At 42.3% G+C, this 22,399-nt stretch overlaps 1 protein-coding gene across 2 annotated transcripts in view; it reads right to left on the bottom strand.

Annotated features, from left to right (window-relative positions):
* Nucleotides 1-1,931: 1,931 nt before the first annotated feature.
* The window catches only part of ARID5B (AT-rich interaction domain 5B), a 181,667-nt gene continuing 161,199 nt past the window's right edge, over nucleotides 1,932-22,399 (bottom strand). For both annotated transcript variants that reach the window (XM_043596433.1, XM_043596434.1), the window contains 2 exons: nucleotides 11,509-11,707; nucleotides 1,932-8,096 (listed from right to left, as the gene is read on the bottom strand). In XM_043596433.1, the coding sequence (XP_043452368.1) occupies nucleotides 5,931-8,096; nucleotides 11,509-11,707 (2,365 nt within the window). In that variant the 3' untranslated portion in view covers nucleotides 1,932-5,930. The remainder of the gene's footprint in view (nucleotides 8,097-11,508; nucleotides 11,708-22,399) is intronic.

The raw sequence follows: 22,399 nt of genomic DNA, 5'->3' as shown, positions 1-22,399 counted from the left end.
CTTATATACTTGTTGTTGTAAATGATCACCCATTTCCTGGTCACTATCAGCCCTCAAACATTTGTCAACTTTGGCCACTTTCCTAGAATAAATCATTGGGCATTTTCATTGCTTTTGCACTATGAGTGACATCTTTAGCAAAAGCACCCTCCTTCCCAACAGTATTTGCCAGCTAGGCCTGGTAAAAATAGATAACTTATCATGATGTTTCCTGTTGTGTATGATTCAAGTATCAGATCTATAAATGCTGAATGTGTCATAGATGGAAGAACATTTTTTTTTATGTACTCATAGCAGTTCACATGATATGGTGAAATACACATGAATCAGAGTGAAGGCAAGGAGACCCTGAGGCTACCGGTCCTGTGTTTGGAGTGTTTGGATTAACAGAGGGAGAATAGCCAGCAAGAAAAGGGAGTAGCCCAGAACATGTTGCTGTAATTCCTGCTGGTCTGAGAAGGTGAGCAGGGTCCTTTCCATGGTAAGAAAAAGGTTCTAGTGTCTTTTATAAAAATATATGTGTTTCCCCACCCCTAATCCCCCTCAGAGTTGTGGCCACATGCTTGCTATCAGATTACTCTCTCCTGTCTATTCCAAGTCCATCCTGACCAGATGGTGGGGGTTGTAAAGCAAGACCCTCACTAAAGACTGTCCACCTTCTCCCCTGCCCTAATCTCCATTAAGAAGGGAGCATATAGGGTACTACTTTGTGAATGCCTCATTTCAACTAATAAGCTGAGCAAAACCAGGGGGAAGCCTGAAGGCAGAGGATTAAGGGGACAAAAGATCAGAAATCTTTGTCCATCATCAGCATGTCAGAATACGCTGTTTGCCTAGCTTTTCACCCCTCCCTGAGTATCCATCAATTGTCCCATTTAATCCATTGCTGTCTCTTCACCCTTCTTTCTAACCATCTCTGAATGGTGTCCACTCTACCATTCCACCACCCCAACTGAAATGACTGCCATCTTGGTATTAGATTGCTCACAGTCTGCCTTCACACAGCAGCCAGCGACACCAAAAGAAATCTGAACACATTACCACCCTGCTTAAACCTCTTCTTGCTTAGGAAAAAGACCAAAATGCTCAGCCTGGTCTGTTATGTTCTACCTAACTGGCCCCTGCTATACTCTTTCACCTCACCTCAACCTCAACCTCATGCCCTGGACCTTGTCAATTATGCTTCTGTCACGCAGGCTTTTTTTTTTTTTTTTTTAAATACCTATGATAAACCAAATTTGTCCCTGCTGCCAGGCCTTTGCACATGCAATGCCCTGTGTTTGGACTCCTCTTTTCCCAATTCCCTCTCACCTGGTCAACTCATGTTCCTTCTTCACATGCCAGTTGAATCACCACTTCCTCCTCATGTATCACTTTGTTACCATACTCCTCTCCCTGGGAACTAGGTCAGGTCAAGGTTTTGTATTTATATGACTGACTACTTGATTAACTGTTTCTCATAAGATTTATAAGTTCCAGAGACAATATTTATCTTTTACTCACCATTGTATTTCCAGCTCCTAACACTAAGCCCGGCAGTTCAGGCATGAGTAAATCTTTGTTGACCAAGTAAATAGACAGTGACTTTTGTTATCTGCCAGGAGTGGAGCGTGGCATACAAAGGAAGTCATAGACTTAAGAGCTCTGGGTTCAAATCCTAACTCAGTTTGTTAGGTGACCTGGGGCAAATTGCCCTCTCTAAGCTTTAGTTTTCTCATCAATAAAACAGGCGTACCTGTATTCACGTGTGGGTGTGAAGACTGTATGTCACTTGGGCACCCAGCAAATTCCCAACAAAGTAGACACCATCATCACCATTACCAATTATCATCATCACCGCTATTATCCAATTTGGCGACAACGGGGTGCAAAAAAGTCCTGAGGCCACAGGACTCCTCAGGAAGAAGTAACAGATTGCTCACACCCAAAAGGAAACAGATAGTAACATTTTTTATTAAATATTACAGTGGATCAAAAAGTACAAAATATCTCTTGCCTGCTATGTGATTGGGAAACTATTGGCACGTAATACAGTATCAAAAGCAGTAATAAGTACAATTTGGAAAACATACAAAATTGAGTGTTTATAGTTTTGGCTCAGCATTCTTCTGGTAGTGTTTAAACTAATGCAAAGGTTACTCAATAACCTCTCCATTGGGAAACTATGTAATATCACTGGGCCATGTTGCTATATACAAATAATCACCTTACAGAGCATAGAGGTTACATAGCTGGAATCACCAAAAGTATACAATATTTACAACACAGGAAAGTTTAAAAAAGTATAAACAGCCAAGAGATTATGCTGCTATTTTCAGACATATTTCAACCATGGGGAGACAAGCAGAATATCAAATACATCAACAGCCAACACTGGAATTTAAGTGCTCAAGATACTCATTGCAATGGTGTGGGTCTCACTGGGGCAAACTTGTTCCCATTTCTCTTTAAATCTGGGACAAGAGTAAAACTGGACCAGATGGGACTTGGCTGACCACCACCAAATGTGACTTTGTGGGACAACAAGTGAAGAGAAAGAAATGGTTCTCTTTGAAGGCACACTACATAAAATATTTTTGTGGGATCACCTCGAAATTTCCATCAGACACACCAACACAGTGAAATACAGTACTTGAGAATTCATGCACCAGGTCAGAAAGTTGTAAAGTCAACATTGAGTTTTAATAAACCCTTCTGTATATGCCCTGATAAACAAGTGAACTTAAGAGCTTCTAGCTAGTAAATAAATAAGTCAGTCCTGTGGCAAATATTACAAGTTCCAATCACTTACTAGAAGAATACTTAATTCTGAATCTCAGTTGGGCTGGGGTTTTGTTGTTGTTGTTGTTTTGTTGTTTTCTCTGTGTCTCTTTTTTTTAAGTTGCCAAATGTTAAACCAGAAGTTGCATGGAAAGGTTTTTTTCTTTCTTTCTTTTTTTTTTTTTTAACATTATTTAGAATCTCCAAGTGTCCAGTAAATCACGGACTTAGTGCTATTTTGAATTGCAACATTTCTTGGAAGCCACACTCAGTAAATAGATTTATGACTCCATTGCCAATTAGATTCCACAGTTTCCTTTACTAAACTACCAATAACAATGCTTTGATTGCACAAAGAAAGGCTTGGGCAATTCCATTCAATAATAAGGCCCCTTGAACTCAAACAATGCAAACAAAGCTCTATTTAAGACTTTTTAAAATGTAGTTCTCAGCCAATGAAGAATTCAATGGTTTTTTTGAAAGATTTCCAAGATCTCTGTTCGGAGTTTTAAAACAACACACTGCTTCTGTTGGGAATGTATACCCCCATCTCTCTTTATTTGTCCTGATGTTTTGCCGAGGGTATGAGCTTCCTCAGACAGAAACAGTGAGTCTCCTCTCGGAAGAGATGAGGAAAACAAAAGCTGGACTATGTTAACATTGTTTGAAAATGGTGTGATCAAATTCCAACATGATGAAACCAGACTGAAATCATTGTAGCGGGGAAAACAAATGCCCCATATTCCAAAAGGATAGGTGAGCTCCACCAGGGACAGATGGCCCCCACTCCTTTGAGAAACAGACTCCTAGAGACCATGTGCTAGGGTCTAGCCCGTGTTCTGCTGCAGAAACACTGGAGTTTCCTTTTTCTTCCATGGCCTCTGATTCTGTGACCATTCAATCTAGTGCAACTTGCTTATATGTGTCCTGGCTAGCAATTTGCCAGCTGGAATTGAGATTTTTTCCCCCTCCATCTTGTGCAATAGCAGGATAATCTGCACTCACACATTTATAATCTATATTCTACTAGTCTATCTATGGTATATATATATATATATGTAAAATTCCACAGGAAGGTAAATAATTAATTGAAGCAAATGGAACTCTTAACACTAGATCTCTACATTCTTTTGTTTCCACCTTTGGATATTAAGTATGTTACATTGAATATTTGGCTTCATGTCATGGAGACGCTTCAATACAAATGTATGGCATGCATGGCTTTAAGAGCCGCAGTGTCCTTGTTTACCAGTTGTGATTATTTTGCAGTCGAGTTACCTATTTAGAAGTTGAAAATTGTCATCAAAATTTTCATAGAATTAAATATCTCAGAGGTAAAGGACTGGTTAACTGTGGTTCTAATGTCTACTGGTAGTGTTGGGGGAGGGAAAGGTTGGCTGGGGAGTTCACCCAAGCAGTCTTATCAGCAGGGATGGGACTTGGAAAGAAAATCCACTCTGTATTGACTGACTTTTAACACACTTAGAAAATGCATCCACCTCGATGTTACATCCCAGCAGCGCATGGAATAAAGTGGCGAGAATGACCATACACATTCTCCACATCTTTTGACTGCTTGAACAACTTGGCCATTTCTTCCAACAATAAAAGAAATCGTAAAGTGGACTGTCTTGCCAGGTGGTTAAAAACATGACACGACCCACCAGATGTGCGTGCATACTCACAAAACTAACGCCCCATAAACCCAAAGAAGAGGGCTTTCTTTTGAAATGGGTAATCCAGGATGCCAATTATCCCACAGAGATGTGGCCTGGGAGGCTCTTCTTGAGAACAAGAAACCAACTTGATGAAGGCCATGTGACTACCTATTATTACTCAAAAGACCGCGACCCAGGGAAGGTATCAGGTGCCCGGGCCTCCAGCTGCTCCTTTTCTTCCGGATAGTGGGGCTCCTTCTTCTTCCCCAACCCCCTTTCCCACACTGTTTAAAGGGATCGGTGCCAACACCAATGTAAATCATTTTGGCTTCTGTTCTAATTTCTGAAATTCCTAAAATATCTGCGCAGCCCACAAATATGTCCTCTAGACTCTTGTTGTTCAGCAGCTTGCTGCCAGTGAGGTTTTTGTTTTTATGATTCCTCTGGTATGTAGGACAGTTTCACAGCCTAGATAAGGTAAGGACAATGCTCGATATTTTCACATAACCCAATACTTCAAAGCAAAGCATTTGGCCGGGTAAGCAGTGTATAAGCTCTTTCGACTATGCCATTTATGAGGAACAAAATCCTTAAGTTGCGGATCTGCAAAGGAACATTCTTTGCACTATTGTGTGCTCAACTGTTTCTTTTTCATTTGTTCCACTAGAATCAGTTGCTTCAATTTGTAAACAATAACTTTACCACCCAAAGCTGCTCAAAATGATAAGATGTGGAAAAATTACAAACACACATCAACAACTAGGACAGTCAGTCAGCCTTTAAAAAACAAAACAAAACAAAATAAAACAAAACAAAAGACCTGCAAACAAAAGCGATACTGTTTAAAAAAAAAAAAAAAGAAAAAAAAAAAAAGGACAAGAAGGAACCGGGAGAAAATGGAACTACCTGTATATAAATTAGGTGAGCAAACAGTGATACGGGTAGTTTTAAGAAGCAAATATATACAGTCATTTTAACAGTGTTTACTTCTCTGGATTGTTTAATAGTGTCAAAATGAAAGATCTACTGAAGTTTCACTATACATTGCATTGATTGAACCTTGGAGAGTTTTGTGGGAAGAGGGGCATCCCTTGGCAAATGTTTGCCAGTCTTCCTTGCCCCTTCCTTTGAAATGCCTGCCCCCTCCCCCTTTTTTCTTTTCTTTTTTTTGTTTTCTTTTTTTCTTTCTTTTTTTTTTTTTTTTTTTTCCCAGATTGTTCCTGACCATCCTCAAGACGGGGTCCTCTAAATTCTTCCTGGATACACAAAAATCCCTTCACAAGACCCACATGCAAAGGGAACCATCTAGGCGCCAGGGCATCTGGGTTGGAAGGGGCTGGACACCGACTAGCCAAGGCTGGAGTCGTCCCAGGAAAAATCAGGTATGTTCACCTCCCTTCTCGGCATGTTCAGCCCCTTTGGCTGGGACTGATCTTACCCCCGGATTAGAAGAAATACTGACTTCTAATTCTATAAGCCATCACCCTCAGGGTAAGGAGTGCAGCTCTGGGCTTACAGTTTTGTACTGGGGTGTACGGACGACAGCTGAGAAGACGGAAAGGCAGCTTGAGGATTTATAGCAGCTAGAGGGTAAATGCTGTTGTGCAAAAGGTCCCCGTACGAACTTCCTACAGGTGTGGCCGCAGCCAAGTGTCTGTAAAGCTGCTGAGAATTTGTCGGCGACGTGAAGATTCCTCTCTGCATCACAAGCGAGTGGAAAGCCAGGGGCTGCATGAGTGGAGAAAGCACGGTCTGGTTTTTCAAGTACTGCAGAGAATGGGAATAGCCGGCCGGGAGCCTGGAGTTGAGGCCCGAGCCACACAGGCTCCCGGAATACAAACCTGGGAAGATGGGGGACGAGAGCGGAAGCTTGTGGCCCTCCGATGGGCCCCCCGAGTGGGCGCTGTGTGCCGCCTTGCCGCCTTCGCTCTCCGGCTCCGAGGCCTTCTCCTTCGCACAGGCCTCCTTGGATGGGTCCAGGGGCGACACCGCCCGCGCCTTCTTCCCAGCAATCACGAGGTCCAAGTCCTCCAGGCTGCGCTTTATGGGGCGCGCGGCACCAATGTTCTGGGGGCTCGATTTCCGGTGCAGGACGGGGTGGACCATGCCCTCGATCTTCCTGAAGTTCTCCAGTCTCACGTGGTGAGGTTTTCCCGACCTGGAGAGCGATTCGGGGTACTTTTTAGGGGCCGACATGGTCATGGGCGATACCCGGCAGGCTTTGGGGTGGCAGTCTCGCCCCTGGCTGTTGAGGACCTGGAAGTGGGGGGCGCCCTTGCTCTCCTGGGGCCCTGGGGCCGAGTGCGCCAGGCCCAGGACCTTGCCCGTGGGCTTGTGCAGGTTCTTGGGAAGGCTCAGGTCCGTCGGCTGATCATCCGTGGGCGCTTCGGCCGTGGCCGACTTTTTGTCTTGCAGATGTAGCGACGCGAGATAATTCCCGTGGAGCTTGTCTTGGTGTTTGTGGGAAGGGAAAGAGCTGTTTTCTGATTCCCTGTACATGTCCCTGCAAGGGTACTTGGCTGTCTGCTCGTTGTGAAGATGGTGTTCAGTGTGTCTGTAGAGGCTGTGGAGATGAGGAGAGGAGTAGAAGTCAGCCAGGAAGCTAGGCATGTGGGAGTGAGGGAGCGCCCTTTTCTCCAGAAGCTTCTCCTTGCCCTCCTGAATTTCTTGCTTCAGGACGTAGGAGTCAGCAAGGGGGCTAAGGTGATGCTTGGAGAGACTGCAGCGGTAGGGATCTGATCGACCCAGCTTGTCATGCTTAAAGATGTCACTGATGCTCTTTCTGTCCTCCGAGGGCTTGCTTCTGAAACTCTGCACGTGCTGAATCACTGACGGCCGGCTAACGGCCATGTTGTCGGTACTCTGGCCATGGTGGGCCTGGGACAAACCCGAACACAGGTCATCCCTGGCAATGAGTTTCTTTTTGCTGATCAAAGGGGGTGGGGAGCCATAGGGGTAGCTGCCGGAGAGGCTGGCCCCACTGACTTGGGACAAAAGTTTCTTCTTGGCCAGTGGGGACATGATGCCTGGGTTGCCCCTTGAGTAGAGCAGAGGGGTGTAATTGAGCCCGTGGTTCTCATTCATGGGCCCAGTCAGGTCTTTGTCTTTGAACATGTCAAATGACTGAACCACGAGGACCTTCGGGGTCTGCTTTAGGGCATTGTGGATGTCATCGCTGCCCAGCTGGTCCACCTTCACGGTGCAGTTGGCAATGTAATCCGCCATTGCGGGTAGCTTGTCATCCTCTATCTCATTCTGGTTTGCCAGGGGTGGCTGCGTGGTGGGGAAGCCAGGGAAGGGCGCTTCTTGGAGGTCATTTTCAGGGCTCTCTGTAAAACAGCAGGGCTGGGGTTCTTGTTTCGAGTCCACAAGAGCGCTGGGAGAGGTGAGTGGCTGTTTGCCGGCCCCGGGGACAGGGGCTGGACCCCTTTCGGGGGCCGGAGGGGCACTCGGGAGTGGAGGAGGAGGCCCCTTCTCTCCCACCTCTTCCACCACCTTCTCACTGTCGGCACCTTGATCTATGTCATTGTCCTTTTCTGGGTCTGCCCTAGACCCCAGGGGTCTCGCTGCAAAATCCTGGTACCCTTCCATTTTTTTCTTCACATCTGCTGCCGGGAGAGGCTCCGTGATGCTCTTCTGATTTAAAGTCTCTTGTTCCTTCTCTGGCTCTGATGAGACCTGATAAAATATTTCAAAAGACAGTCAGAAGGAAGCCAAATGCGTTGACACATTTTGCTATGAAACAAAATATTACACGCAGCAGTTTTTCTTGAAAACAGGCTTGTCAATCAGCTCAGGGAGTTTCTGTAAAGCTTTATTCCGCACCCCCCCCCCCCCATCACAGCTCTAAACAAAGAAATCTAAATTACAGAAACATGAGGGTAGATAGGCGCTCTAGTCCCTTGTGAGACACCTATCAAATAGCAAAGTGTATACGATCTTATCATTCCTTGATTCTAATATATAGGTTAATTCTGAGGTTGTTTTTTTGTCAAATCAGTCAATTATCCAAATGGGTTTTAAATTACATGCTGCGCTTTATGACACTTTGGAGAAAGATTTTTTTTTTTTGAAAGCATCTCTCTTTCAAAAAGCAACCAACCCCATATCAACAACAGGCAACAAACTTCCTAGAACCCCTTGCCTTTCTTTGAGACAGCAAATCTCATCCTAATGTGTTCAGTATGATGCCTAAAATTAGCAATGCTTAAGTGTTAATTTCTACTTGGTGCCATATGACATGCAGATAATGCTAAAATATTAAAAAATTATGCGGATGCAACACCAGCCTGTCTACCTGAGGGACAGAGGACTCAAAGTCCTTCTAGGCTGCAGCAAACTATATTTCTATTAAAGCTGAAAATGAAGTTATCAAAATTCAGGCAGTGAGCACCACCACAAATGCAGCTTTTCTGTTCACTGAAATACACTGTGGTCAATGAGATGGGTGTGCGCTTTATGTGTCCCTATTGACAGAAGTTGTGGGCACAATTTGACCCATTCATTGCATTATGTAGCTGTGCAAAGTTTGACCTTAGAAGGTCATTTTAACTTTCCATCTGTGACCCAGCTGGCTGACAAGCCCTTTCAAAACTGTCACTCTGCCCTGACGTGTCTAAGAGGAGAACAGTCACAAAACAGTTGTATTGAGCTGGTCTTTTTCCAACCCTTGCCCACCGCCCCCCCCCCCCCCCATCATCTCATCCCTTGAATGTTGTTCCTCTTTGTTAAGAAAAGAAGTATCAACCACATTAACATCTTCGGGTAGGACTGAGGATGCTGGTGTAGGGGTGCACAGAAAAAATATTTTAAAGAAATCAAACCCTTTCAGAGGTATTTCTCCTTAAATCTACTTGAAGATAACTCTGTCTTTTAGGGACGTGTAAGACCTAATAGCTTTTGCTTCTCTTCTCTTTCTTTCTTTTTTTTTGTACTAATAGTTGCCTTTTCCAGTACAAATATCATTACTTGTTCTACATTAACAATCATCATTGGTCCCCTGAGCTTATACATTACATGAAAATACAGAAAAATGAGTACAGCAAGGGAAAAAGGCAAATTGCATTTAAATGTCAGTTTCTGATGGGGCTGTGGTTTGAAGTAAAGCTACAGGGGATACTCAATCTCACTGAAGTTTCTGGGACCTAGGTCTTCGGTTACATGGAGTTTTATGGTTTTGTTTGTAAAACAGGTTTAGAGGGTCTCTGGAAGCTAGGCAGAAAAAAGTAAAGGACCGTTTTTCCTGGGATGGCATTTTATAATCTGCCTTGATGTGTTAAATGGTACCTTCCCACCATGCCATTTGCAATCCAATTACCTGAAGATAGTGGGTCTGACTGGAAGGGCTTTATAAGCCCTCCTGTCTCCATTGAGTTCACTGCTTCATATTGAAAACATCAAGAAAAACAACAATAAAATCCAAACTCCAAACACACAGTCACCGAGGAGAAATATACCTGGCCAAACACATGAGTCTGTGTTGGAGGTGGGCAGCAGTTCTTACTCTAAGGTCAGCCTTGGAGAGGGTATGAGAGTCCAGGTAGTTCAGATGACCTGACCATGATAACCTCTGATACTCCAACATTACAGTGCCTTGAGGCACTGGGGCCTAGGAGAAACAGGGAGCCTGAAGGCCTTAAGAATTTCTGTGATCTGGAGGGAGTCAGGCTCTACTCTTGGCAACAATCATTCCCCAAGCTGAGGGGCTTCAGGGCAGCGGGCTGAGGACTCCTCCCCCACCTCACAAAACAACCATTTCAAACTTCATCCCCAAAGTGGAGCCACTCAAAGGTCAGCTGGCCCCGTGGCCTCAGTTTGTCCTCTGGTGCTTTGGCGATGCTGTACATATGGTATCTAATAGAACTCACTGATCCAAAACCCTATAATAAATCACCAGGCCAACGGGATAAAGGAAGAATGGAATGTCAGCCTTAACTTGGAATTTCCTTGCTTTTGGCCATTTATGTTGCAAGCTTGCAGATGTTTAGAAATCTCTGCATCATTCCCCCCCCCCCATTTTTTTAATTACTAAAGCTTAGAATAATTACGAAACAAAAATAAAAAATAAATCTTTTCTTGGTATTAATAATCTCTTCTTACACAGGAGTCAGTTGGGTAGGTTAATTTCTAGTTAGGAGGTTGGTGTGGTGTGTGTGTATGTGTGTGTGTGTGTGTGTGTGTGTGTGTGTGTTTTAAGCCAGTGTTTAATTAGGGAGTCTCTTATGTGTTCATTATAAACCTGATTTTTAGGGGTGTTTAATATCAGTACCAAAATTCCCTTTGGGGTTGAATCCTAGAACATGCTGTCTCCAAATGTGGCTGCTAATTTTTTTTTTTTTTATGGGCAGCAGGGTTTTTTATTATTCATGTTGAAACAGAGCCCAGATCAGCCTCCATGACTGGCTGTATGCTGACAGTAATGGCTTCTACCAAAGGGCTGTTGGGGGCTGTGGGTAGCTGGGGCTTGTTTTAAAAGATTCAGAAACTACCTGTTAACATGAGAGATAATAATGGTTTCAGAGGAACAATTTCAAAATTCTCCTACAAATAGTATATACTTAAGGTGTTTCTAAACTGGTTTCAACCCAAGGCTCATGCACAGAGGTCAATTATGGGAGGCAAACAAATCTCTGAGTTTTTAGGGAAGTCCTGTGGAGACATGGCATATATCATTTCAACATCCCTAGATGTGCTAGAACCCACAAAGTGTGCTTTAGAGTCAGACCAACTCCTCAGATAGACTGGCTGTGAAATGACAAAGAAGCCACATCACATAGGAGTCTCTTTGCTTCCCAGAGCTGAAGCCCTGACTCCTTCTATCTCAAAGTCAGCATTTGCTATCAGTTTTATACAGGATGTTCTCATCTTTCTAGATCCTGTTATTGGTCCATCCAGTTAATACCACGCACTGCCTTCCAGCTCCTGGGCAAACCAACAGATCCGCTCTACGGGGACCCGTGGAGCTGAGATGATGTGAATTCTTAGTCTAGGGCTGTGGGTATTCAGGGACACGGCTCTGGATCCAGGGTTCCAGAAGACACAGGACAGGATGTGTCTCACAGAGGTATTTCTGTGGAGGACAGCAACTCACCTCTGATGATTCCTGGGGCTTTGGGGCATTCTCTTTTTCTTTCTTGCTCTTAGGGATTTCATGTTTGATGCGTTTGGTTCCTGATACTTTTGTTTTATTCTCATTTTCCTGTGAACTGTTCTCCTGTTTCCGAGGTTTGATTGGAGGCAGGGGTTTATCTTCCTCTCCTTTAATAAACCTTTCATATGGTAGGATTAATCTGGAAGGATATCAGAAGAGATGATCAATCTTGGGAGGCAATTCCAGGTAGCATTGATGCTACTGGGGTTTAGTTTCTTTTCTCAATACAAGCAATTTATTGAATGACCTCATCTCCAATGACACCTGTGCATTTCTAGAAACTTACTCCACACTTCCGGGATCTACTTCCTTGGTCAAAACCAGCACCTGGTAACTTACATACTTCCTTGCAAGACATCTTTCTGGTTTTATGAATCTATATACCAAAGATACCAATGGAAGTGTCCAAAGTTAACATCATTATCACAGCTCATGGAACCTGGCTAAGTGCCAAAAATATTATCACAGCAATGAAAGCAAGACTAATGACAGCTGGCATTCATTTATTGCTCTGCCAACTATTATTTATTGAGCACCTACTATGTGCATAAGTGCTCAAAGCACTGAGATATAGCAGTGAATAAAGCATTCAAAGCCCCTGACTTCATGAGCATGATAGTCTAAGTATGCACTAGTATGTGCCAGGTAATGTCCTAAATGCATTATATAGATTATTTCATGTTATCTCCACAGTATCTTTCTGGAGTGTTACTGTAATTGTTATTATTATGATATTACTACTACTACTATTACTATTATTACTGTTCCTTTTTGAGAGATGAGGCAAGCGAGGCCCCAGAAAGGTTAAATAATCTGCTTAAGCATTACACCATTTGTTAGAGATGGAATTTGCACCTAGTTCTGCCTGTCTCCAAAGTTTATATTTTCATTCATGTTAAAATATAGAGCAGACACTTAAGATAAAGAGGTTAATGGGAGGCAAGCTCAGTGTGGCTGAGAGACAGCTGTCTTCTCCCGAGTTCTGAGGTGGGTGGGTGACTCCCACCCGTTTTGGGGTGCCAAACAAAAGACAGCCCCAGTGAGGAGGGTGGACAGACCACTCAAGCCACAAAAATCAGAGGGCTGAAAAATTCAAGCATTTTAATTATATAACTTTTCAAACAAAGTACATAAAATTGTTCTAAAAAGAGAAACATCAAACAGCTCTAGTTTTAATCTGTTTTCCCTTTGCGACATAGCTCTTGATCTGAAAGGGAAAAATAGCTGATGTAATTAAAAGGGATGGATTGCATTACAATCTCAGTTTCAACTGCAGTGATTAAAGTTTTTATAATGCATTTGGTATGATTAATGACTCACTGTGGGATTAATACAAGACTCAGCCTTAAAAATATGAACTTTAATACGGCAAACATAATTTGTTTTAAATAAGACAAGTTGACTCAATGAAGAAAATGTACTTGGCTTATAAACAACATAAATCTGTTCAAATATTGGGAACCCTAATTATTTTTAAACTAAGACTTCCAGGCAAAAACTTCTTTGGTTTGGATATTTGTTAGCTATCCTACCATCGGCTTCTAACCAGGCAATCTGGATCTCAGCTACTTCAACACACACAACTGTTCAGGTTTGCGAGTACAGACGTGGGGGCTTTTGTGATAATAGTTCGATGTTTAATAAAATACCAAGGAAATTATGGGAAAATGAAATCCCGATTTACAGCATATTAGAAACAAAATTCATTTACTGAGCATGCTCAGACAAGGTATGTGCAAGGAGGCGTGAATAATAGTTTCGAGCCCTCTGTCTGGCAGTGGGCCAGCCATGAAGATCAACACAGCCCGTGGGGAATAGTTATCTTCAGATCCCATTACAAACTGAGTTTAAACATGTTACAGCTGCTAAAACTGGAAACTGTTCTCTCGATGTAGACTTACTAAAATAATATATGGTTGCCAAATACCTGACTCCCACTGTAATATTACAGTTAATGTTTATATAATAAAAAGCATAACTAAGCAGAAGAGAGAAAAAAGCAATCTTGTTCATACTTGAATTTATCCCGTCTCATCTGTAAAGTCCCCAACATTACCCCGATTCCTTTTATCTGCGTGGTCCTGCCAGGGACTTGATCCCCCTTTAACATTAGCAGGTTGGGGATTTTTGTCTGGGGAGTGAAATGCATTGAATATTTTAAACGGGGGGAAAAACATTTTAAATAGACTTTAATGAAAACATATTTTTATTGTTGGGACGGATAGGTTTGTTTTACTTTTGTTTGGTTGCCATGGGAACCCAAGTAGCATTGAAGTCTGGGTATTCCAATGGTTGCTGTTTGTTGGGACCCCCTTGCCCTCAGCTTCATTCTGTAATCGCGACGGTGACACGTGGAGGAACCCTCTTCACCGGGAAGCATGACAGTGTTACCTCTGAGTGTAGGGAGAGGGTGACAGAAGGCAGAGAACTGGGTTGGAGGCACACCCAACGTGGACCCCTCCCCTCAGGCTCTCACAGGCCGGGGCCACCCAGGCCCTTTAGCTGGGTGCCTTTAGGAGACTTTAATTTCCTTAGACAATTCTGCAGATTCAAGAAGCAGGGCAACATTTCCATTTCATTTTTTGCTTCATTTTTTTTTCCTTTTCTTTCTTTTTTTTTTTTTTTTTTTTCTTCTTCACTCAACTCAGCAGCTGGCTGGCCGACAGCAGTAAAAAATACATTTCACTTTGCTGGTCAAAGGCCTAAAGCCAGAAGCAGGAAATCTGGAATTAAATGTTTCTTGTATCTGGAAAGAGGCATGACTAAGGTAAAACTGAATCCAAACACAAGCTTTGCTTGTTCAAGGCTTCCAGAGGGAGAGAATATGTGAGTGAGTGAGTGTGTGTGTGTGTGTGTGTAAAGGTCAATTGAGTGGTTTTTTTTCCTCCTTCTAAATCACTGAAAGATAATTATAGTGGCTCAGGGAAAAAAAGGTTCCCAAAATAAAACAAGAAAGGCAGCAGCTAAAAGGAAACAAGTAGAAATATGGCCAGCTAAGCCCCAAAGAACAGGGCACGATCTCACACAGCACACAAACAATCACTGTTCATATAGTGATTTCCGTTTGGTGCGATTTTCACTGAATGTTTTTTCAGTTATCCTGTCATGGTACAACACAATTACCCCACAGGATATGATCTTATCATCTGATTATTAGAAGTTTTTACAGTACAAAAAGACGAAAGCTATTATAGGCTTTGGAACATTTTAAACGTTTAGGGTAAATGCAATACCATTAAAAACAGGTTAGCCAATATTAAGGTCAACGTTACCCAATGCAGGAAGCTGAGTAGGCTCGTATTGTATAAAGAATCTAGTATAATGAAACATGCCTGTGCCTTGCGGATGATTATTCCTCAAATATTTGTAGTACAACAAAGATTTAATCAGTCTCTAAACTATACAGCTAAAAGCAAAAATGCACCCCAGCCCCTGAGAACTCATTACACAGCCCATCTTCAATGGGCTGCAACTCTAAGAATGTGGGTTGGGCTTTAAGGTGGGTGGAAGTAATGGGGAAGAGAAGCAATATATTCATTAGAAAATCCAGAGAGATTTTTACCCCTGATCTACATCTACTCTGGGAATTGAAAGCTTGGCAGATAAATGGGCCTTTATTATTATCCAGATTTCACATTTCAGATTAGCAAAATGCTTATTTACGATGCCATTAATGGATCTGAAATAGGTAAGCCATCATGTATTAAAAAATAACATCTTTCCATAGGCATAAGATTTGTAGCAGCATGAGATTTTATTTTTCCCTAGGAATAATACAAGAATAACATTTTCCACCCCACAGCAGAAACAGTAGGGGAGCCTTTTGCTATCACCAAGATTCTTATTAAATTCAGTCACTGTGAAAGCAAGATTTTTTTCTCCTTCTCCTTCTTCATCTTTTTTTTTAAATAAAGACGACTTAAAATCAACCCAAGTTAAAATTAACAAATCAATAGCGTTATAACCTTGATTTATTAGCATCTGAGCCACTAAATTATCATCATACAAGAAATTGCTGGTTTGAAAAGATTTCGGCTTTGTTAAATCTCAAGTTAAATAATGGTGCTCAGTATACTAGGTTTTTAGATCTGCCTCATCTGATATTATGAAAAATTCAATACATTTCTCTACAGCAGAAGTCAGGGGTCAGCAAATCTATTACTGTAATGTAAGTAATCTGGCAACCTGCCAGCTCTTTCTCTCTTTTATTATTTTTTTAAACACCAAGGCAGATAATTTTATATTTACAAATTCTAAAATCCTCCAGGGTCCTGCCTCTTTCTTAACAAAAACCAGCAGCCTCACATTCAAGAAATGTATATCGCCACATGTCCTCATCATTTGCATTTCATACAAAAGAAGAAAAGACTTCATCTTTATTAGGCAGCGCTGTCCCCCTCCCTTCCCCATACTCAGACAGAAAATAATGTCAAATCTCTTTTGAACGAGTAACCACTAATAATCTTCTGTATTGATTAATGCTTGCATGGAATGACTGAACTTTGGGGCCAAAAACATTGAGCAAACAGTGCTTAAGAGGAAAAATGAGAATCCATCTATTTATAGAGCTCTGCAAAATGATAGTATAATACTGTCTAGAACTGACTCAATTTGGAGTGGGGGAAAGAAGTAGGTAATTTATAGGGTTGTAATTGATCCTCAAACTCACCCTCGTCACTTTATAGACACTGTTATGGTATCAAACCTGTGAAAAACTCTAGGCCCAAAGATCTGCTGGTGCCCCTGGAACAGAATACCTTAGGGTCAGAGGGAAATAAAGTTGGTGTGCATGTAAGGGCCAAAATGCTCCTACTATACTTACAGTATTAGGCTTTTGTATGGCGGTAGAAAAGAAATGACATATTGGTTCCGCTGGGGCTTCGGATCTGATCTGATCCCAAATGAAGTCATTATACCTCTAAGTTGATTCCAGGGTTGATAAATTCTAAGGCTTGGCCAGACATTTCCCTTCTCAGCCAGAAATTGAAAATATAACTTCACTGTGAAGTGTGGGAAGCAATCTTTCACCAAATATGGAGCCAATAGAAGGTATATTTTTCTTTTTTGAAGATGATGTATGCACCCTTGTTAAGGTTCCAAGAAGACTAGAAAGTTTCTAATCTCACATACTGTCCACCTCTCAGGGTTCCAGACCACAACCATAAAAATGGCAGAAGGCATTTGGGTGATTGGTACCAAAACAAAAGTCAAAGACACAAATGTGCTATGTCAGCGTACACAGAAGTGGGATGTTTCCTCAGTGGGCACAACACTCACTGAGTACAACAGAAACTTTGTTCCTGTTCTCTTAAAAACCAAGCTCCATCTGAGAAAGATGTGGGCCCTGGGTAAATATCTCCTCTGTTTTATGGTGTGTTTCTGGAAAGCAGAAAAAATAGCGTGCAGAGTGTGAGGAGCAAAATGTCAGTAACCAAGAGAGCTGAGAAAGAGGTCTCCAGCACCCTCCTAAAACAGATGAGGAGGTGAACTAAAGGCTTTGAGCATTGAACCATGCTGACCTGTAGGCCATGCTGACCTGTAAGCCATGGAGAATGGTGAATGGCAGGACTCATGTGAGCTAAGAAAACCATGGGAGAATGCAGCATGGGTTCTATATGGAAGACTTAGCTTGACCGTGAGGTCACCAAGGGTAAACTGTATGGAGTGCTTTAATAAGGAAGTGGGTATAAATAGCATCATTTGTATTCTATGTAAGATACCCAAAAGCCATGTGGCCCATTATATCAACAACGATATATGGCCACTTGTCATCAGAAAAGGTCTTTCTTGGGAAAATTACCTGCCTAACAGGGCTTCATTGCCTACTCTAGAGACAACAGAAGATGAACAAGAAACTTTTTTGAAGGCATTAATACTGTCCATTTGCCCCTGGAAGTGGTGGGAGAGTTGTTTCCTAGGCCCATTAATGACTCTGACACCTTCTTCTGTGGTCCTGGAGTGCCTGTAACCCTAAGTAAAAAAAGAAAAGCAAGGTACATGAAGCCTGGGCCAAGCAAGATGGTGGCTTGACTCCTATAAAGGATTGTCAATGTGAGAGAGGTTGCTCAGGGATGACAGGCCCACTGAACTGCAGTTACATTGGTCTGTGGGGGCCTGAGGTGGGAGGATGGGGAGAGAAACTTCTGGTTATTCTTATATATTGATTAGGCATTCCAATATTAATAACAGGGACCATGTATTAAATGCCTATTAATAGGAGGTATTTGTATACCTTAAGTTCAACTATTACAAAAAGAAGTATATACTGGTACATTATTTTACCCTCATTTTTATGGATGAGGAAATGGAGGTTCAGAGTGAAATTATTAAATGACTAGTCAAAGGCATGCAGCTATTAAGTGCTAAAATTTGAGTTCAAACACAGATCTGTCCGCCTCTCTGAGCTTCCTTCATATCAGCAGGGTAACTGCACTTTTATACCTTGTCTGAGAAGCACTGACACTCAGGAGATACTGAACTGATCACCCCTGGGTTAGGAGAATTCTAAGCACTTAAGGCACTAAAAAAATCAGGGTGAGCATTTTCTTTTTCTCAGACGCAACAGACCTATAAAATACACCCATGGCCATTCCACAAGGAGTCAACCCATTAGAACAGCCCTACGGCTTGGGCACTGGGCACAATACTCCTTTTTCTAAAATACCATGACTCTCGAAAAGGTGGTGACCCTAGGTGGATGAGGCCCAACTTGATGTTGGATGGTAAGAGAAACTCAGGAATCATATCCCTTCATGAATTCCAGCCTGGGGTACTTAATCTTACCATGTTTGAGGTTCTCATAGCCTCCCCAGTTAGAATGGAAGCTCCTCAGGGGCTTTGCTTCTATGAGGCCTCCTTGCCTCTTCTAAGAGGGTCTAGACTGATGTTATCCCCATGTCTTTCTCACTAAAGAAAGTTGGAATGGACTTAAGGCTGACTTTATGCCCTGGGATTAAAGTACATTCTCACAACAGAGGGCATAGACCATAAATAGCACCCAGCCCTCCACAATGTCAGCCAGCAAAGATGGTGGCAATCATTCTTCTCAATGAAAAAACAATGACTAACTCAGAATCAAGTTGCATGGATCCATTTCAAGGGCAGATGAACATTATTTCAAGAGTAACAGACAAATATAACTACAGTGTTTTCAACATAATGAGCACCCCACAAATGAAGGCAGACAGTGTCCATTATGTGAAGACAGGCAAACAACTATTGCATTTAGGTCTCATCTACGTGAGACACCATGGGTTCCAGGGCTTCTGAAATGTTCAACAATTCCCCCAAACATTTATAATTTTGATCAAACTTCGTAATAAGTTGTATAAAAACAAAATGTTCTGAGAGGTTTTCGGTGGAAGAGTTAAGGATATATTTTAATGGTAAACAATTACATTCTGTCATCTGATGCTTTTTTTTCTTTCTTTTTTGGAAACATGGCTCTCTGATTTTTCAATAGTTCCTTTGTGAAGGCATCTGTTACTCACGTAATTGAAAAGATGTTTGTGCAGTGGCATGCTTGAGAGTACAGTTATTTAATCTTAATGATAAAGCCCCGAGGACAGAAAATCATAAGTAGAAACCTCTTGTTATTTATCAAAAAGAAAAGGGGCTAAGACACCTAATCTATTCTCAAATTTAAATTCATGCTTGATGAAAACTATCAATAAAACATAGGACCTGAAAAGTTTCTTAAATACTGTACCCAGGTTCAAAGGAGTGAGAAAGGGGGGAGGTAGGGTGAAAACAAAAATGAGACAATAAAGGAGACTGACAAAGAAAAACTGCTGTTTGGCAAGCTTTTTTTGGGTCAAACAAAGAACTTGCTGTAGTTTACAGCATGACATACACACTTGATTAGTTTGTGCCTGAGGGTGTTTTTACACTCGATAGTGTAAACTCCAACTTCTATTAATTACAACTTGCATTTAGAGGCAAATTTAAGAATTTTTAAATAGAGATTTTTCAAAGGCTGTTGTTTATTTTTTTTTAAAGCAGAAACCAGTTTTTCTACTCCAGGGCCTGGCGAGAGTTTTGTTTTCCTTTTTAAAAGTTTCTTGAAATATCCAGGCATTGGAAAGTTATCAGAGCATTTTAGGCATGCTGAGTGATACAGAGGAAGGCTCTTGCTTAGGAAATTATCTGACTGTCCTTTGGGGAGGAATTCTATAGGTCCCCCAGAACAAGCTTGGTGGAGTGTAGACGGAAGAGTGGCAGAAATGCCTCAGCCTGCCTGAATCTCAGCACCTTAGGTTTCCCAGGCTCCTGGCTGTTGATAAGAGCCAGGAGGACTTCTGTGTATTTGAGGAAAAAGGGAGTTGAGAAAGCCTGCGTGGCAGTGTTGGAGAGGTATTAATACCTGTGCCCACTGGCCAGAGCCCACATTACCAACACAGTATTTAGAAAGGAGCTGCAAGTCCAGACATTGGTCAACCCCACCATGGTCACCCATGGGTGAGGATGGGAGTGGTCCAGCCACTGGACCTCAGGGCAAGAGAGTTAACAGACACTGAGAAGATAAACTGCAAGACCTGCTTGTGGTGGATCTGATTTGAAATTGAGCCTTAGTACTCCCCTGACAGCCTCTTCCACCACCTCGTTTCCTACCTCTTTATGCACATTTTGTAGAAGAAACTGTCCTTTTTGTTTGGATTGAAATCAATTCATTCAACCCCTAATTCCTGAGTTCCCAGATATGTTCATGATGCTGCACTGGGTGCATTGGGGAGACTCAAGGAAAGCAATACCACATGATCCTTGCTCCCAAAAATAGTATCTTTACTGTTCTTGAATTCTTCAGCTGAATATTTTAGCTGTATGTTGATCTCTGTATGTGTGATGTATGATGATCTCTCAAGTTCTAACCTAACTCTTTTAAGATCCAGTTCAAATTCTAGATCCTCCTGGAAGACTTTGCTCATTCCAGCTGAAAATTCTCTCTTCTTTCTTTCATCCCTGTTGAACTTCTTATTTGTATCTATTACTTACTTACCTAAGGTGTTTATAGCCTTAAATATTCAACTCTCTTTCATGTATGAACTAAGAGTCAGATCGTATAAGTTAGATACGCCAAGGATCATAGTACCTCCCAGTTCTATTGAGTTGGTAGCACTGGCCTGGGGGTGCCATACTGAGGAGAATTCTGAAGCTGAGCTTGGCCTCATGGAAAGTAGCATCATGTTTCCTTAGCAATCTCTTCCATAAATGTGGTAGGGTGAGCACCTCCTCATTGTTTGTCAACCCTACTCCAAACTCATTGGTTCATCCATTTTCATTATCCCAGAGAATGCTTTGTACATCATAGGTATTCAAAAAACACCCAATGGCTCTTGAGGACAGCAGCAAAGGAAAAAGGCAGTCAGTCAGTCACTCAAATGGCAAATCACTCCTATCCCAGAAAAAGAAAGTGGCCACTGGGAGGGGGCTTCTTACCAATTTCAAATGTAATCTCAGGCTATGTTGAAAGGCTGATACTGCTACATCCCAAGAAGTACTATATACCACATCTGGAATCGCTTTGGGTATTCTGAGTGACACAAATTGGAGGCATCTACGTAAGAGCAGGCCAACCTCGTGAAAACCCATAAATCGTGCTCTGAGGCTTGGTTGAATGGAATAGGAGGCCTTGGAGTGGGAGAGAAGCTTTGCCAAGCATGTGGCGGCCCATCACCAAGGAAATGGCATGCAGAGAAAGAGTCAGACCCAGAAGGTGAGGGAGGGCCAGTGGGAAGCCACAGATGGTGTCTTGTTCAGCATGTGGAAGAGTGTTTAGATGAAGAGCACCTCCAACGGTGGCCCGCTTCTTTCTTGTTCCCCAACTGCAAGGCGTTGGAGCAGAGACTGGATTAGCCCAGTGCCAAAGGTAGTTCAGTCCCCACAGAACTTGGCAGCTTATAGGCTACATTTTGCCCAGGGGTATGTTTAGTTTAACTGATGTAAAATATTTTCAGAAATATTGGATCCAATATTTGCAAGTCAGGTGCCTTCATGTAAAAGTTATCATGAAACCATTCAAGGTCTGACAGTACTGAGGCTGTATCTGTCCAAGACAGTGGTGTTGGCTGATCCTGCCAGGCCTCTCTGGCCTGTCTGTGTGTGCCAGCTTCCTACTTTCCTACCTGGCCACTGCACTCACCTATGCTACCTCCCCCACAAACATCTGAGTCTGTGCCCAGGTGTGTGGAGTAGTGCTTCTTCAGTGGCCTGACATGAAGGACCAGTTTTCTGAGTTTCCTGTCTGTTGCTGACTGACACTGGTGTAAAATTCGTAACTCACAAAAATGAATTAGTAGAAAATGAAATTTAAGAAAGGCACATAAAACACAAGGCCCGATTTTACAGACATAAAATGATTCTGGCAAATTGCTACATACGTGTAACAATGCTTATTCATAATTATTCTGTTCACAGAACACAGACAGGCCAGAAACCCTCACTTGAGAAACACTGGTCTAGAGGATGACTAAGGGACCTCTCAAATCTAAAATACTCTGTGATCTTGCCTGTGTCTTTCTGAATTGTGTACTGATTAACTTCAAGGGTATCAAAATGACCAAAAACATAGCAAATCATGTCCAGGACATAAACAGAACTGGAACTCACTTTACTTTACTTTCCCTTGGTTTTTTCCTCACAACATGATTAGCTGAGTTCCTTAGGACTTGATATATTTTTGGTCTTTATCTTAAAGCACATATTTATCTTACTCAAAACATGAACCTCTCTTTCTTCAGAGAGGAAAGGCTGAGGTCCAGCCGCCACTAGGGTTCTGCCCAGATGTGTCTGGCTTGGGTACCACTGACCCCAGGTCACTGCAAAGGAGGCTGCC

Source organism: Prionailurus bengalensis, chromosome D2 (genome assembly GCF_016509475.1).
Source record: "Prionailurus bengalensis isolate Pbe53 chromosome D2, Fcat_Pben_1.1_paternal_pri, whole genome shotgun sequence".
Lineage (NCBI taxonomy): Eukaryota > Metazoa > Chordata > Mammalia > Carnivora > Felidae > Prionailurus > Prionailurus bengalensis.
The sequence above is the reverse complement of the archived record's forward strand: the minus strand, read 5'-3'. Positions and strand labels throughout refer to the sequence as shown.